Source organism: Aphelocoma coerulescens, chromosome 1A (assembly GCF_041296385.1).
Source record: "Aphelocoma coerulescens isolate FSJ_1873_10779 chromosome 1A, UR_Acoe_1.0, whole genome shotgun sequence".
Taxonomy (NCBI): Eukaryota; Metazoa; Chordata; class Aves; order Passeriformes; family Corvidae; genus Aphelocoma; species Aphelocoma coerulescens.
In genome coordinates this window covers 74,598,990-74,615,215 of record NC_091014.1, presented here as the reverse complement: position 1 = coordinate 74,615,215, position 16,226 = coordinate 74,598,990, and the positions used below count along the sequence as shown (strand labels likewise).

Genomic DNA, 16,226 nt, shown 5'->3' with positions numbered 1-16,226 from the left:
GCTGCTGATTGGCGGCTGGCGTGACCAATCGGCGGGCGTCTCTCATCCGGCGGGGTGCGTGTTTCCGGAAGACGTGGCCGCCGCCGCTCCCGCTGGTCCCGCTCCCGCTCGTCCTGATCCCGGTCCTGCTCCCGGGCCCGCCGCCACCATGATCTCCCTGTCCGACACACAGAGTAAGCTCTGGCGCCGCTCCTGGGGGGGAAGCGGGGAGGGGCCGCCCGCTGCGGGGCTGGGGGCGTCGGGGGCAGGGGGTCCCAGGGCGGCCGGGCTCGCCGGGCCCGCACCCTTTGTCCGCGGCGGGGCCTCCCGGGAGCGGCCGAGCAGCGTCCGGCTGGGCCCCTGCAGACCGGCTGGAGCCAGCGGCGGGGTGGGAGCGGGCAGGGGCGGGGGGCAGCTCTCACGGCCGCATCCCCGCCGTGGAAGCCGCGGCGGCCCGGTGCGGCGGTACCGTGAGCTGGCGGGGAGCACGGAAAGGGAAATGGGATGGAGAGCTCGGCAGGGTCCCTCGCCCGTAGGAGAGCTCTGTCACCAGCGCGGCCGGCTTTTGTCTGGGGCTTGGAGTGCTCGGTGTGCTGTGGTGGGATCACAGAATGGTTTGGGTTGGAAGAGACCTTAAAGATCATTGAGTTCCAACCCCGTGCCATGAGCAGGGATACCTTCCACCAGACCAGGTTGCTCACAGCCCCGTCCCACCTGGTCTTGGACACTTCCAGGAATGGGGTATCCACAGCTTCTCTGGACAACCTGTTCCAGTGCCTGACCACCCTTACGGGAAAAAATTTCTTTCTGATATCTAACCTAGCGCCTCTGTGGGTTTGTACCCGTCACACCTTGACTGATCACTATGAATGAATGAATGAAAGCTGAGCAGTAAAGAAAGTAACGCTTAGCTCGTATCCTCCCGTGTGCCTCCCTGTGGACGTCAGTGGTCTGGAACCACTTAATTTTCTGTAAATGGCTTTAAAAATACTTGTATGTGGCCATAGTTTTGTTTCCACTGAAGTACTTGGAAATAGAGATGAAAGAAATTGGTGCCCAGCAACAAGATGAGGCGGAATGGCAGTAAACTAAAAGGCAGAGCTTCACCTGAAGATGAGGAAGAGCTTCTTCCCATTGAGGGTGGCAGAGCCCTGGAAGAGCTACCCGGGGAGGGCGTGGAGTCTCTCTTTCTGGAGACATTCCAAACCCACCTGGACACATTTTTGCGTCACCTGCTGCAGGTGACCCTGCCTTGGCACCGGGGGTTGGACTGGGTGATCTCCAGAGGACCCTTCCAGCCCTAACAATTGTGATTCTGTGATAACAGCTTAAACTGCAAGATAAAGGACAACGTTGGGCCTTTGATTTAAATTACCATCTCATGTATGATGCATTTCTCTTATGATTGCCACAGAAGGATATGAGTCTGCCTGGTACGCACCACAGCATCAGTTATGGAGGATGGTGTGAAAAATTTAGAAAAAAAAAGTTAAAATAACCAAGTTTGATAGCAGGATACTGGAAATTGAGGTATTGGAGAGCCAGTTAAGGCCAAGGATGAAGACAGGCAGCAGAGTCTAGCAGCATTCAGGGTCAATGATTTCTTGAGATATTCAGATATTGTGCTGCTACTGGAATGAGTACTAACCCTTGGGGTTAATTTTTAGATTTCTGAATGTTTAAGCCCTTGTGGTCATTGTTTTTGCCTTTAACTTCCCGTCTGGAGTATTTGTTAGGCAGAAAAAGAAAAATCTCTTCAGAGAGAGACTCACTGTTTTTCTTTTCCTTAGCTCCTCATTTGGGACCTTCAGCTATTTCCACTGCTAAGACTGTTGGTTTTAAATGCCAGAGACAAGCGTAGTAAATAAAATACTGTGACATTTAGGGGTTTTAAGGGTTTGGGGTTTTTTTCAGTTTTTCTGAAATTCTGAAGATAGTTCATCAGATATTTTAAAACTCATGGCTGTCTGGAAAAATACAGAGTTAGCCAGAGAGTCACTGGTGGAGTAGTGTGATAAATACCTAGAGAGAACCACTGCATTGGTTGATGTTTGGAAAGTTAATTTTGCATCTGTAGTCTAGAAAATAATTTTAAGTGGTGCATTGAATGGTGTTATAAACCACCAGTAATTGCAAAAGAATGCACTTGGCTTTTCCCAAATTAAATTTTCAATACTGAAAAATACTGCTAGCAAAATAATAGTTATACATTGAATATAAATTGTATTCGTTTTTGTCTTCTGGGAGCCTATAGCACACAATTCCTTTTTATTTGCACTGTATAGTGCACTATTAAAGACTGGGGATGTGCATTGTCTGCCCTAATTTTTCACAAGCAATGTATCTTAATTTTTAATCTTAATATCTACTAAGATGTTTTGACACAGTGCTGCAGCACTCTTGCACAGCTTATGGAATTTCTGGAGAAACACTGATGAAGGTTTGATCCCTTGTCTCAGGAAATCATAATCAGAATAAATGCAAGCTGGCTAGTGTGTGTTTCTGCATTTCTAGGCATTGATATGTTGTATTTGACTAATGTGGGAAAGCTCTTCTGGCAAAGGAGAAAGCATTTAAAAATAGTGTGCTCCCTCTATAAATATTCATAGTTTGTTGTTGAAAAGATTTTATACAAAATGCCAGCACTTTTTCTTTTCCTTCCTCTAAGAACGGTAGTTAAATATATTTCCAAACTCTGATATAAATCAAGTCAGTAACACCCTCTGCTGAGATATCAGCACCAGAGGATAATAGTCGTGGACCATTCATCTTCTTCCAGCAGTTATTTTGGGATAATGAGAATAATGTTCCTTTATCTTTTTTCCCTTTCCCTCCACTAACCAGAGAATATGGGCGACTTCTGAAGTGAATCAGAATCCATTGTGGCAGAAGTGATTACAAACACGTTTCGGGTGATTAGAGAAGTGTCAGAGTGGTGATTGCAGCAGCTGTTGGGAGTTGGCCTCTGCCTCCTTGCCAGATCCATACCTTGTGCTGTGTCTGCGGGAGGAGTGAATCCTCACTTCCCATGACTGCATATTTATCTTGCTGGCAGCTGGTAATTCGCCTGGAGTCCTGCCTCCAAGTTTTTTCCCTCCAGAATACAGATTGTTTCTGCTCTTCTGAAGTAAAGAGTACTAGAGAAAAGGGCAGTTGCAATTGTTATATTGCCTTCAGTCAGCAGATCGATGGAGAATACAATTTGCAGTTCCATTTTTCATTGTAAACAAGTACAGAGAGTGCCTGTAGTAAATTGATTGTATTGAGTTACTTAGTGGTTTTAATTGTGGGGTGTTAAAATGCTCATAGTAACAGTTTAAAGTGGCAGGCAATACTACAGAACTACAGCTCTAACAGCATGTGCTCTGCAGCCATGCTGAAAGCCAAGCCCTTACAGAAGTTTGGGGAGTGGCATGTTGCTGGGACAAATCTCTTTGAGCTGTTTTGAAATGTATTTCCAATAACTACTTGGAAACAGGCCTGAAACAGGCATGGTTATCCTCCTTTACTCCCAAGCTCATCAAGTGACAACAAATGACCAACTACACCTACTAAGTGCAATTAAAATATATTGAGGTAGATCTGCCAACAGTAGCACTGAAAGCTGTGATTGTGGGTGTGGTTTTTTGTTTGTTTCAGGACAGGCTATGCAAAACTATTTGGAATTTCAAAATACACATATATACGGGCACATACTGGGCTGCCAGCCTGTCTGTAGTATTAGGGCTGGTTTTGCTAAGCTGTTTTTGTGTTCTATAGGTTTCTAAATTGTCTGCTCCCAGGGAAAGCAATAATAAATGCCTGTGTTTTTGCAGACGTGTTGCTGCTGTTCCTGGTTTTTCTCTCTCATTCAGTCTGTGTGAGAGTCAAAGGAAGGCTTTAGAGATTTAAAATTAAAAGCAGGATGTATTATTTCTAAGAGCAGTCTTCAAGATACTTTAGAGGCTGTTATCAAATGGTAGTTTTAATCATAGCTTGACATTTTTAGCCTGGTTTCTCATACAAACCTTCCATCCTACTCTTGGCTTCCCAGTATTTCTTGAGCATCCTTTGCAGAATTCGAAGTTTATAGAATTATTTAGATTGGAGAAAAACCTTTAAGAGCATTGAGTCCAACTGTTAACCCAGCACTGCCCAGCCTACAATAGAAGCAAATATGTAAAGTACAAAAGCTATTTTAAAAAAATCTACAAATTAAGATCATAAAATGAAAAATTTCATAAAATGAAACTGCTATACAACACTGGCAGTCTAGAGATATTGTACCTATGAGTAATATAAATCTATCATTTAATTATGAAAAATGAAATATTAAGCATGAAAAATATAATTGAACATGAATCCCTCAATATTTACTATCTAATAGTTTTGTGAAAACTGGCAGTTGTCTGGAGACCCAGGCTAGTGTCTGATAGCTGTCAGCACATGTGTAGCTTGGAAAACTCCTGAAGGATTCATTCAAGTTATGTTCCATCTGGAAAGTGGGGGGAGTTGGACTGCTATGCAAGGTTATGGGCAATTGAACATGAGGTCTCAGGAGGATGAAGAGAACCAGGGTACTTACATTACTGTGCTAAAGATAATGGGATAAGATCTGCATGTTCCAGAATATTCCGAGTTGAAAGGGAAGGATCACAATGATCCACAAGGATCATTGAGTCCAGTTCTTCTGTGAATGACCCGTACGGGAATCAAACCCACAACCTTGGTGTTATTTGCACTGTGTACTGACCAACTGATCTAATCTGGAAAACAAAGTTTGATTTTCTCTTTACAAAGCAACCCTTTTCTCCATACTAGCAATTAATCAAAAGGGATATATGTCTTTGCCCTATGTATGCATTGCTTTTGGTTGCATTCAATTTCAGTGTCTAGTTCCAAATATGGACTTTTTTGATAAACAGCTTCCAAAGATCTGTCTCTTGAAGTAATTGGTATCTACAAGATTTATGATATTTGTACACTCAGGGAAGTTTCTAAATTTAAAATGTCTTTAGATTGGATGTTCTAATTTTTTTCCCGATTTTTATGTATGACTTTATCTTGGTACCATGTTTTGTTATGTGCCTAAATTTGCTTTTTTTTCAGAGATTGGAATGGGACTAACAGGCTTTGGAGTGTTTTTCCTCTTCTTTGGAATGATACTCTTCTTTGATAAAGCTCTTTTGGCTATTGGAAATGTAAGTGCCTTTTCTGCACTGCTTAGAATCAAGTATGTGATCTATTAAAGATAAACTAAAAATAGAAGAGTATGTTACCAGTTTGAAGCTGCATGACAAAGATTACTGTGGTGATTTGGTATAAAGGAGGAGTTGTGTTCAGTGATAGGAGTGATTCATTTTTCCTGATTGAGGTTAGAACAGCTCACACTGATGTGAGTATCACCTTGGGTCAGGCCTGTGGGATGTTGGTAGACAAGAAACAGCTTGTTCCACAGTTGTTGTGCTGCTGCAATGTGATTTTTTGTGATCCTCTAAGATAACTGTCAATTTAAGTATATATTTGGATAAGAATCATTAAGTATGTGCTAGTGAATGTAGCTTTGCAGTGCCGCATGAGGAAAGAAAGAAGTATGAATTGCTGACAGTTCTGGCTTTAGAAGAGCCAGACCCCCTTCATAAGGAGAGATTCAGTATCTTCAGCTTTTACCAAATAGAAGTTGTTGGTCAAAGCAGCACAGAAAATAAATCCTCGTTCTGGTACACGAAATTTCCAATCCAAATATAAAATGACAGGGTGTTTTCTGCATGTGATAATCTCTGTGTCTCCGCTGTTCTCAGCTTTGCCAGCCAGCCAAAGCACAGCCTGGTTGGTAGAGGTTCACCCCCTCATGCTGATGCCTAAAAGTCTGCAGTCAAAACAGATCAGTTTCATTTTCAAATACTGAGATTCACTGAAGGAAAATACAAAATAGTGTATCTGAATTTGAATGCATTAGCTGAAGCATTGTTATGAACCATCAAATCAAGTGTGCAGTGGAAGAGTGAAAAATTAAATAATGCTTATTTTTTCTTTTCCTAATGTAAGGTGGAAATACGAGATCCTGTTTAGGGAAAATGATGAAAACATAGGTAGGAAGAGACAATGACAGGCTATGTGGTAACCAAAGATAATGCAAGAAAAGGTTCTGTATCCTTGCAGAGAGTTGTTTTTATTAAAAAAAAGTTTTATCAGAAAGGATAGGAGGTTCTAAGACAGTGATTAATTAAATACTGTACAAACTTAAACTTGAGTAAAATAATCTTGAGTAAAATCTGAGATGCCATCGCTTTCTGAGCAAAAATGTTACCCAGATGTGTGCTTACAAGCTGAAATAATTATGAGTCCTGTTGCTGCAGGACACCAGAAGTAGTTCTAACTAGTTGAGACTAGTGTGATAGCTTTCAGTCTATACTGGAACAAATAAATAAACAGTAAAAAGGCTCTACACAGTAAAAAACAACTTTTCAGCTGTTTTCCTTCTCTGGTTTTGCACTATGAGTAGATCAGTACAAGCTGTTGAAGATTCAGTGACACAGAACAGGTGCTTTTATGTGTGTTCTTAGTTTTCAGGAACCTTTGCTGTCAGTAGTACAAAGCTTCAGCACCACTTGTGGTAAAGACTGTATGTATGTGACAAGGCAGATATACCTGTTGTCAGCAGGTCTTTTGTCTTGAGTGTGTTTGGCAGTGACCACAAAGGATAGACTCTTTACTTTCAAGCAGTTGAGAGCTACAAGTGCTTTAAGATGGACCTTACAAAAGAAAATCAATAGTAAATTCATTCTCACCATCTGTCTTTTGGTATTAGAAGTCGTGCAAGAAAAGCAGTCTAATTTTTTAAAATATATATATATGTATGTCTACATCCTGTACTTGGGAACATAATTACCTATTTTCTTTCTTTGGTTTGTTTTTGTCTTTTCTAGGTTTTATTTGTGGCTGGCTTGTCTTTTGTTATTGGTTTAGAAAGAACATTCAGATTCTTCTTTCAAAAACACAAAATGAAAGCAACGGGCTTCTTCCTGGGTGGTGTGCTCATAGTTCTCATTGGTTGGCCTTTAATAGGAATGATCCTTGAAATTTATGGGTTCTTCCTATTGTTCAGGTAAGTCTTGTTTGAAAATAACTTTCTATGTTGGTGTATCTAGGAATAAATGTGTTCATGTAGTGTTTCTGTGTTAGAGTTGAGAAAGCAGCGTCCTTTAAATGTTCATTTTTGTCAGATTTTATGTGAAATTGTTTATTTACAAGTTGGTAAGTATTTTTCCAAGACTCAAATCTGCTGATGTTTGTGAGACATTTACCAAAGTGACTTCAATAATGTTGATGTATAACCAAAGAATTGTAAAGCTTCAAAACATGTGGGAGCCCAAATTGTTAGCAGTGTGAAGTCTAAATATTTCCTCACAGAAAAGGGATACTTGGTACTTTTTTTGGTGGGGAGTTTGTTCCTTTCTTTAACAAACAGGGCAAAATATTTAGTTACTACCATTCTAGGTTTGTAACCTTACCATTTCATCATTATGGCAGCCCAGGGAAAAGATGTTTTCTGTCATGTTTCTTTACAATTGTGCCTTAGAATCAGAACTGCTTGTTTGGGTTAGCAGTATCTTGACTGAGTTAAAGAAAAATGGAAATTCTAACTTTTTTAACAGCCATCTTGAAACATGTATAACTCTCACAATGTGTCACTTAAGTTCTTTATAAATGCAACTGTAATAGTGAAAGAATTTGACTTGTTACAACCTGCACAGATATCTGTATTTTTATCTTTATTTCCACGGTTGAAGTTTCCATGCTTCCCTACAGAAAAAAGCAAAAAGTACGCAAAAAAGTAGAAAGGGAGGCTTCTAGTTGTTCTTGGACTTCTGTCCCGATGCAGACTGTTTCACTAATGCTTATTGATCAAGTTTCAGACCCTAAAGTGTTCAGTGAATGGCTAAATAATACTGTCCTGTTAATCAAAGTGAAACCACTGTTCTCATGGAGCTCTTTTTGTACTCAGTAAAAGCATATGTTAATCTGGTATTTAGTTCAGATAAAATGTTTATTTTTAAAAACAAATCTGAACTTGGCTCCTACTGAAGACAGTGAAATTTCAGAAAATGTATTTTGTGGGTTTAATGTATTTCTTATTGTTCTACTCTGTGTTACTGTGAATTCTGTCACTGCAAGTGCTTTGATAATCACAGTATTTCACTGAATACATTGTCACTTCTTGCATGTAGTGCTTGGTTTAATCAGCCAGTACAAAGCACGTAGAATGTGTTTCCAACAAAACACTCTCCTTTTAAAAGATCTCAGAAGAGTTATAAGGTACTATGTCTAAGCAGATATGCTTATGGATTATCTAGTGGTGCTAGCAAGGTAAAATAATGTTGAGAGGTTTATAAAAGATCAATAATTACCCCTAGGACAATCCCTTAGCCTGAAGGGTATCAACAAGGGATAGATAATTCCATCTGATCTGTTTTAATTTAAAGCATCTGGAGACCAGTGGTTTGGACTGAATGATCTTAAATGTCTTTTCCATCCTTGATGATTCCATGATTCTGTGACCATCTTTTCCAGTGCTTAATAGTTGATAGAATCTAAATCCCTTGCTTCAAGGTCGGCTAGTGACTACTTCAAGCAAAGCTTTTTGTTTTGCTTCAACCTTGTTGACTTCAACCATCATCATGTTGTCAGCAACTTGCTCCTTTCTGCAGAAGTTAGAAATGAAGTCTTTCCTCAAGCATCATTTTATACTGTTCCTTTATACTGTTCCATTTATTCTGCTGCTTGGTTGCATAGCAGAAAACTGACCTGGCTATTGTGGGACAGTTGTTGTAATCTAAGGTGCTTTTGGAGCCTTGTTCAGATTATAGGTGTGCAGAGTTATGGCTGACGTATTATCCCTGCTGTACTGTATTCTTTATTCTTGCATACAGCAGTTGTTTTAATCTGTTACAAGTGGTTTGCCCTGCATCACAACTTACTGGACTACTGAAATTATCTGGTTTCTAAAAAAAAAAATATATCAAAAAACCCCCTTACCAGTATGGATATTACCCAGCAAATAGTTCTTAGCTGTGTGGTGAAGAGGATGATGACTTGTGAAACTTCACTGTTTCACTGTGGCTGAGGCCTCATTGAATGTTAATCCTTATTCCACGCAGGGAATGTTCAACACGAGATCGCTGGGAATGCCACCAGCTGGCTGCAAACAGCTGAGATACTGCCACAGAAAATTTGTTTTTCTGCTGCAGAGATTAAGTGGGCAGTGCAAGGGCTACACCATAGCAGCTATGCCAGGCAACATCCCTAGGGTCATGATTCAAACTGATGCCATGATAATTTTTTGCCTTTTCTTTTATACCCTTTTTATACCCCTTTACAACTTCTGTATTCTTGGTGGTTTTTGGCCTACATTCTTGGGCTTGTTTGTCAAGCTAGGAAACTAAACATTTTAGAAGCTTCGTAGTTAGGGATCAGACCCCAAGGTCCTCTCCAGAACACATTTTGTAAACTAAGATAGAATCATCCAAGGGAAGGTTTCTTGGGGAGGGGAGGTCATTGAAGCCTCTCATTGGGGAATCTTTGGTAGATATGCTAATTAGTAACACCTATAATGTTATACCAGATCTTTTGGGGTGGGCATTTTGCTGGGTGCATTTCAGTGCATTCAACCTGGCTGTGTGACCCCAAGGATCCTTAAAATAAATACCAAGGTAAAATCCCTTTTCCTCTTCTAACCGTGTATGACTCTTGATTTTAAGACCAGGAAAAGGCATCAAAACTGCTTACTTAAATTTGGGAAATAAATGAATACACAGCTCTGTCATGCTCCATTTTCTTTAGTTAATGTAAAGAGTACCGTACATGGCTTTAATTGTTCAGAACTAACTTCACTTGTTTCTACAGTGGGTCTTGAATGTATTTTCTATAATATAGAAAGTAATTATCTCAACATATATATGCTAATTTTGAGAAATCAGTTTTGCTGACTAAGTTGGGTATTCTCACTTGAGTTACTTTTTGACTGAGAGTTGCCAGCTACAAAGAAAATTAAATCCATTTAAAAATACACCATTTCTTTCCTGTTTTTTTCCTTTCTCTGCTGAATGTGTGTTGATATATTTGGTAAACAAGAGTGCTGCTAACAAGTTGCAAGATTTTATGTAATCTTGGTTTTAAAATTACCTGCTATTTTTTTCATGTTATAGCAATATGAGAAAAAATTAATTATAAAAACTAATGCAATCTTCTGATATCTTACCTAAAGGGGCTTCTTTCCTGTGGTGGTTGGCTTTATTAGAAGAGTTCCAGTTCTTGGATATCTCTTGAATTTACCTGGTATAAGCTCGGTAAGTTTGGTATTTCATGCAACAATTGAAGTTTGTTCTGGTTTTTATTCCACTGATTAGCACTAGTTGAAATGCATCAAAAATAAAGCAAATATTACTTTGGAGCAGTGACTTCAAGCGCATTCCTGTACAGTTCTTGCACCATACACATCACATTCATTCCCAGGGAGAGACTTGTAGGTGTAAAAGGAACAAAAGGACACGTTTGCAGAAGCTGCCCCTGCTCACGGGTAGTGAAGTGGGAAGAGCCCTGCATTGTGACTGGCAATGCTGGGTTTCTTCATGCTTTGCTGTTGGCCCTGGGTGACCAGATAGGTAAATTCTGCTACTGCCCTGGGCCTCTTCTCCTGTCTGTACAATGAGGAGGATACCATTCGCGGTGCAGTATTTGGGTGGACTTATGAAAAGTGGCCTGTAAAAGCAAACAGTGGAATTCAATATTAAGTTGCAGCTTGTATGGTGAACCCAGAAATTCTCATGATGCATAGTCATTCATCAGACATATTTATTAAGGTGCATCAGGGTACATCTTTTTATTACTAAGATTTGTATTTTTTCAAATGGAGTTTTCCATTTTTTTAACCAAATGGCCAGGGATTTGAAGACAATTAACAGGTACCAGTAACATGCTAATCCAGGGTGTTTCAGTCAACTACTTTTACTGTGCTAATTTTGGTATGTATTTTTAACACAAGCATTTGTAATACTCATTTTGAAAGTAACAGTTTTAATAGCTACTACTAAAAATTAATAGTGTGAATAACTTAGATACATACAGGCTGGTTTTTAAAAATGAGTGTTCCAGATCATCTGTTCCAATCTCACAGTTAGGCCAAGTTGTGGCTCATAATTCATGATCAATTGAATGTTTCATTTGTCAATTGATCTTAATCATATTCAGTTTGATCATAATGGGGTTAAATCTTATTTTTAAAAGATAATTGTTAATGTTTTGTTCAAAGCCTACGTAGGCTCAGAAGAGAATCCACAGTAATGGTCAGTTGAAATATCTTCCTTGGTCTACTAATGCATGTGTGGCTGAGATTGTATTGTTTTGTTTTAACCATTAAGCTGGCAGTGTTTTCTGCATTCTTCTATTTCCTTTCTCATTCTGTTGCATCTTCATGTTGCACTGTTAATGTCTATATGAGAAAAACATGTCATGCAGAAACACAATTGCAATTGTAAGAATTTTGGTTTTCACAAACCTAAACCATGAGACCTTGGTGAGTACTACTTGACTCTCATTTCCAGTCACATACTAACTGTGTAAGTAGCAAGCACTATTTGAGAGTAGCTTCACTGTATATAAATGTCATCAGCTTAAAACCTTTTTGTCTTCTTTTCCACAGCTTGTAGATAAAGTTGGAGAAAGCAACAACATGGTATAATGATGAGAGGGTGGAAGACTGATCTAAACTTTTACTGTATTATTTATAAAATCCCTTTGAAGAATACTCAGCACAAAGATTAAGTTGTGTACAAAGGAAAAAGCTTGTTACATTCTTTACATAACAGTTTAATTTAAAATGTATAGTCAACAATATACATTAGAAAAGAAGCTCGGCAAGTATGCTTCTAGGAAAGTAACTCCAGAGTTCAGGAAGCAAACTGAAGAGGGGAAAGTCATGGAATAACCCATGTTACAACTGTTCAAGACTGTTTTTGTTGGTTTTGGAAAACATGCTAGAGGCAATGAACCCTTGTGGAATTAACAGTGCCTGTCCTTTACCTCCTTATTTTGAAGGTGCAGTAGAGCGAACAGGCCTACATTTTTAAGGGTGACCCAAATTTACCCAACCCTCTGCTTGCTATCCTCAGAGTGCAAAAAATCAAACAGGAAACTTCTTGTGTAACAAGAGATGCATCTTTGCATGAAGGTTAAGATGACTTTCATCTATAAGTGTCAATAAAAAGGAAACCCTACACAGTTCTGTTGTAAACATTTTTGTAAATATCTGGCTGAAATACAGCATTGTTATCTTAGTGTTTCAAAGCCAAATGTTAGTTGATTGTATTTGCCTTCCATTTTGGAATATGCAAAAGGTCAATCTTTAATAACTTTGGTCTTAAATGTTGGTTCTGAACATGTAGAGCTCAGTGGGGAACTCTGGCAGCTGACTTGCAGTCCTTCCAGGTTGTTCTCCTTGAGCCTTGTTACATGTGCATCCAGATGAGAATGTAGCCCCTTGTCACTAACATGAAAACTTTGTGAAATACACTTAGTTCACAAAAAAATGCATTAGATTGAGGTGCTGATGTGAACCCTGTGAAATGTAACTTATCAGAATTTTGAGCTTTGTTTTTAAACAGTTTGAAACTAAGCTTTCTTTGTTTACTCTGGAACTACAAATTGACTTTTATTTTTTACGGTAATAAAATGGAAACCTAAAGTTCTGTGTATGTGAGTCTCTGGGGAGAAAACTGAGTGTCTGGAGCTGACTAAAGATCAAGTGCCAATCTCCATGTGTTTGTAACTTGTTACTGGGTTATCTGGTTATCTTCAAACAATTTTTCTTGGTTACAGAAACAGCTTTGTTTTTATAGAGGATTCTTGGCTAACCTGGAATAAATGTCCCCTCCTAAAGCATGGGTCACGTTTCTGCTTCTCATGGAATGTTAAACATTGTGCACTTTCAATAGTCTTAGTTACAGTGTCCTCACCTAACAAACCGGGCTCATTCAGTGAATTGTGTTTGTGCAGGCTGGGGGGGGGGAGGGTGGTTCTGTTGCGTTTCACTTTCTTTTCCCTTTCATGTAATCCTGAACCAATTACCCAATGTAGTATTAAAAGTAGCTATCTAGCCTAAAGGTCTAATGACTGGGTTTTTTTGGGTTTTTTGTGGGTTTTTTTGTTTGTTTGTTTTGGTTTTTTCCTTATTATGCAGTTAAAATTGGAATTTTCCAAAATAAGTTTTAAGTTAAAAGAATCCTTATGTATCAACCCTTTTGAAAGTTGCTTTGAAGTTTATTTGTATAAAACATGGGGTTTTTTCATTGCAAATGTATAAATAGCCACAATCTGCTATCATAAATACTTAATTTGCTTTCTTCTAAAAGAGGCACAAAATTATTCAGAAAAAAAAAAGCTGTTATTTTATAATTAATAATATCTGAAAAATAAGTGGGTTTATTATACAAATGACCAAAAATGGCTATATTTGCTTGATGGCATGTGCATTACAGTTTACAGACAGGAGTAAATATGACTTGTGGGCTCTACCTCAAGAGATAAACCATTTTAGATAACCCAATTTTAACTGCTCCTATAGCTCTGTTGAGTGTTACAGTGACTAGAGAATAACACTACAGCAGCTTAGCCAACTTGTCCTGTTTTCTGTGATAGGGCACTAGTCTGTGCTGTGGGAACCAAGTGCTGTCTAAAGCAGACAGTGTTCATCATTTACCTTAGAAATCAGCTACCTGAAGGTTTTCATTCTTCTCTCTTGAAAAATAATGCGATAGGAAAGGTGGATTGTACCACGTGACTGTGATTTCTCTCTGGCTGCAGCAACTTACTTGGTAAGCTGAAGTACCTTCATCAACAAGAAAGCTGATGATGTCTTTTGGAGGTGGTTAATGTGTTGCTGTGGATGATCTTGTGTTGCTGTGAATGATCTTTTGCCTCTGAAAAGTTGGGGTATAGGCAGGTCATCTCATTTATATTTAATTCATTGTTTTTAATCAAAAGTCAATTTTTTGTCACATGTGAACTGTTGTGAAAAGCATCAGAGGGAACACAATTGTATGTTGAATTTAGCATAGTCTACCCCTCAAGGTAATCTTGTCTTTGAGATGGCTTTGCCAAGATAAATGTGGGTGGCAGCAAAGGTCAAAACAACTTAGCCTTAAAGTGTTTCTGTCCTTGTAAAAATATCTCTTAACAGAAACATGCTTGGAATGTTTCCCCTTTTAAATGTAATTTATAATTGCTGCTTTAAAACTCGTAAGGATGGATCTTACTCTGAGAAAATGAATACTGTAAATATCCTTGTCATACCTTGAATAAATGGGTACCTTTTTTATAATTTGTCTTTGTGTCTTTGTCTGCACATGAAAGTCTGTTGACAAGTTTTCCTTTCCAGAGGGTCGGGAGTACAAGCTGTTACTGCTTGGCTGTCTTACACTGTTGTGGCTTTTACAGTAAGTAGGGGCTTGGATTAATGTTAAATGGAAAGGTTTCCTCCCTTTTTTACAACAAATCTTTTACATAAGCATCCCCCTAGTTTTTCAAGTTCCAGTTTTGAGCACAGCACAACAAAACATGAAATTTCAGTTACTTGGGAGACTACCTCCTTTTTTTTTTCTGAGGAAACAACTGTGAAACTTCAGGAGAAAAGGAGCATGTGTCTAGATCTTGGAGCAGGTTTTTAGTCTAGTTCAAGTATATGACCATGAGTTCCCTGTGTCCTAGAGAGTGGCCTGATAAGCAGGTTTACCATTCAGTGGTGCTCTGCAAGCTTGTGGCCCATTGAGGATTTTCACAGAGGGAGTAGAGCAGCAAAGCAAAGCTTTTAACTGGTTGTTGAGGTGTTGGTGCTATGTACCGGTTAGTACCCTAAAAACTTAATTTGACCAAAGTTCCAGCCTCTCAACTAACTTTGACCAAAGTTGCTTTGTATAGTAAGGATTCCAAAGAACTGGCACTTCCTAATTCAAGAGGAAAAAAACCCCACAGCAATGTCTGGTTCCATTTGTTAAACTATAAGAGGTATAATTTTAAATCTGTATGTAGCTCCTGGCCAGTTACTTTCAGTGACTAGTTGCCATTCATTAACGGGGAATACTTTGACTTTGTTGCTGCTCACAATGTGGTACCATATGCAGTTTAGTGACTTTACACTGACAAAAGCAGTGTAAAGAAAGGAATCCTGTCCCTGTGGCAGATGTCAAAATCAAGGTTTTATGGGATTACTTTAAATTGTTTACTCATCAGATTTCAAGGTACAGATTCATCTCCTTGTTGCCTTTCTGGATCATTGATTATCAGTCAGACTGGAGAGTAGTCCATATCCCTAAACCAAACATCTATCTCCCAGCTGTCTCTTCAGAGGTCATTGCTAGCCCTTGGACTTCCATCTCTGCTTCTCTGGCTGCCACGTCCTGGCTCGCTTTGGCTGTTCTACCCTTCAGACTGCCAGTACTAGCTGTGACATCACTGGCATGTCATTACCAGACTGATTTACCAGCAGAACTTGGCCCTTGTGGCCCATTTGTTCTAAGCTCTGCCCCTCTAGTATTGATCTTGGCACATTAAAGCATCTCTTAGAAGACTTGGATCTCATGCTCAGCCCAACAATGAGATTCTGCAGCTGCTGTAATCCATCGCCAAGCCTAATTTCACCACAATTATATGCTATAACATCTTCCTCAAACATATAACAATTCACAGAAAAATGACATGGCTACTGTGGGGTAATTTGGTGTGGAATTCATTATCTCAGATGAAGTATTATGACTGATAACCTGAGATATGGAGCAATATCTATTTATAGGAATGCATTTATGTGTTGGTAACCAGTCATTAATGGTAGTGTAATTAACAGTTTACCTGCTGAGGTAGTGCATACCAATAAATGCGCTTGCCAAAAAGCATCTGTGCTGCTGTATGCTTTCTAGCAGACACCATTTTCCATTGAGTACTGCTTTTCCGAGGAATGTGGTGGATCTCCTCTAAAAATATGTAAGTTTGGGGTATCTTACTGCTCACAGAAGCACTGGGCTCATAGCTGAGCATCACAGGACATGGTGGTCCCGCGGTCAGGGGTCCCCCCGCGGCCACCAGGAGGAGCCACGAGAAAGCGAAATTCACAGGCCCCGGGGTCAAGGACAGCAGGAGGGGCCTGGGGGCTTGGGGAATCACCGGCTCCCTGGGAGCACCAGCATGGAGCCCCTGTCCCTGCAAAACCTGGGCAGGAG

General features: G+C 39.5%; 1 protein-coding gene across 1 annotated transcript; it reads left to right on the top strand.

Moving 5' to 3' along the window:
- Positions 1-45: 45 nt before the first annotated feature.
- On the top strand, positions 46-14,316 carry GOLT1B (golgi transport 1B). The gene is made up of 5 exons (XM_069003511.1): positions 46-173; positions 5,068-5,159; positions 6,888-7,066; positions 10,226-10,307; positions 11,660-14,316. Exons 1-5 carry the CDS (start codon positions 149-151, stop codon positions 11,696-11,698), a joined length of 417 nt encoding a protein of 138 aa, XP_068859612.1. The 5' UTR covers positions 46-148; the 3' UTR covers positions 11,699-14,316.
- Positions 14,317-16,226: the final 1,910 nt, after the last annotated feature.

Excerpts from the sequence above, each read along its gene's own strand:
- GOLT1B (XM_069003511.1), top strand. The coding sequence starts at position 149 with ATGATCTCCCTGTCCGACACACAGA. Across the intron at positions 5,160-6,887 it reads CTCTTTTGGCTATTGGAAAT|GTTTTATTTGTGGCTGGCTT; the intron begins GTAAGTGCCTTT and ends TGTCTTTTCTAG. Across the intron at positions 10,308-11,659 it reads ATTTACCTGGTATAAGCTCG|CTTGTAGATAAAGTTGGAGA; the intron begins GTAAGTTTGGTA and ends TCTTTTCCACAG.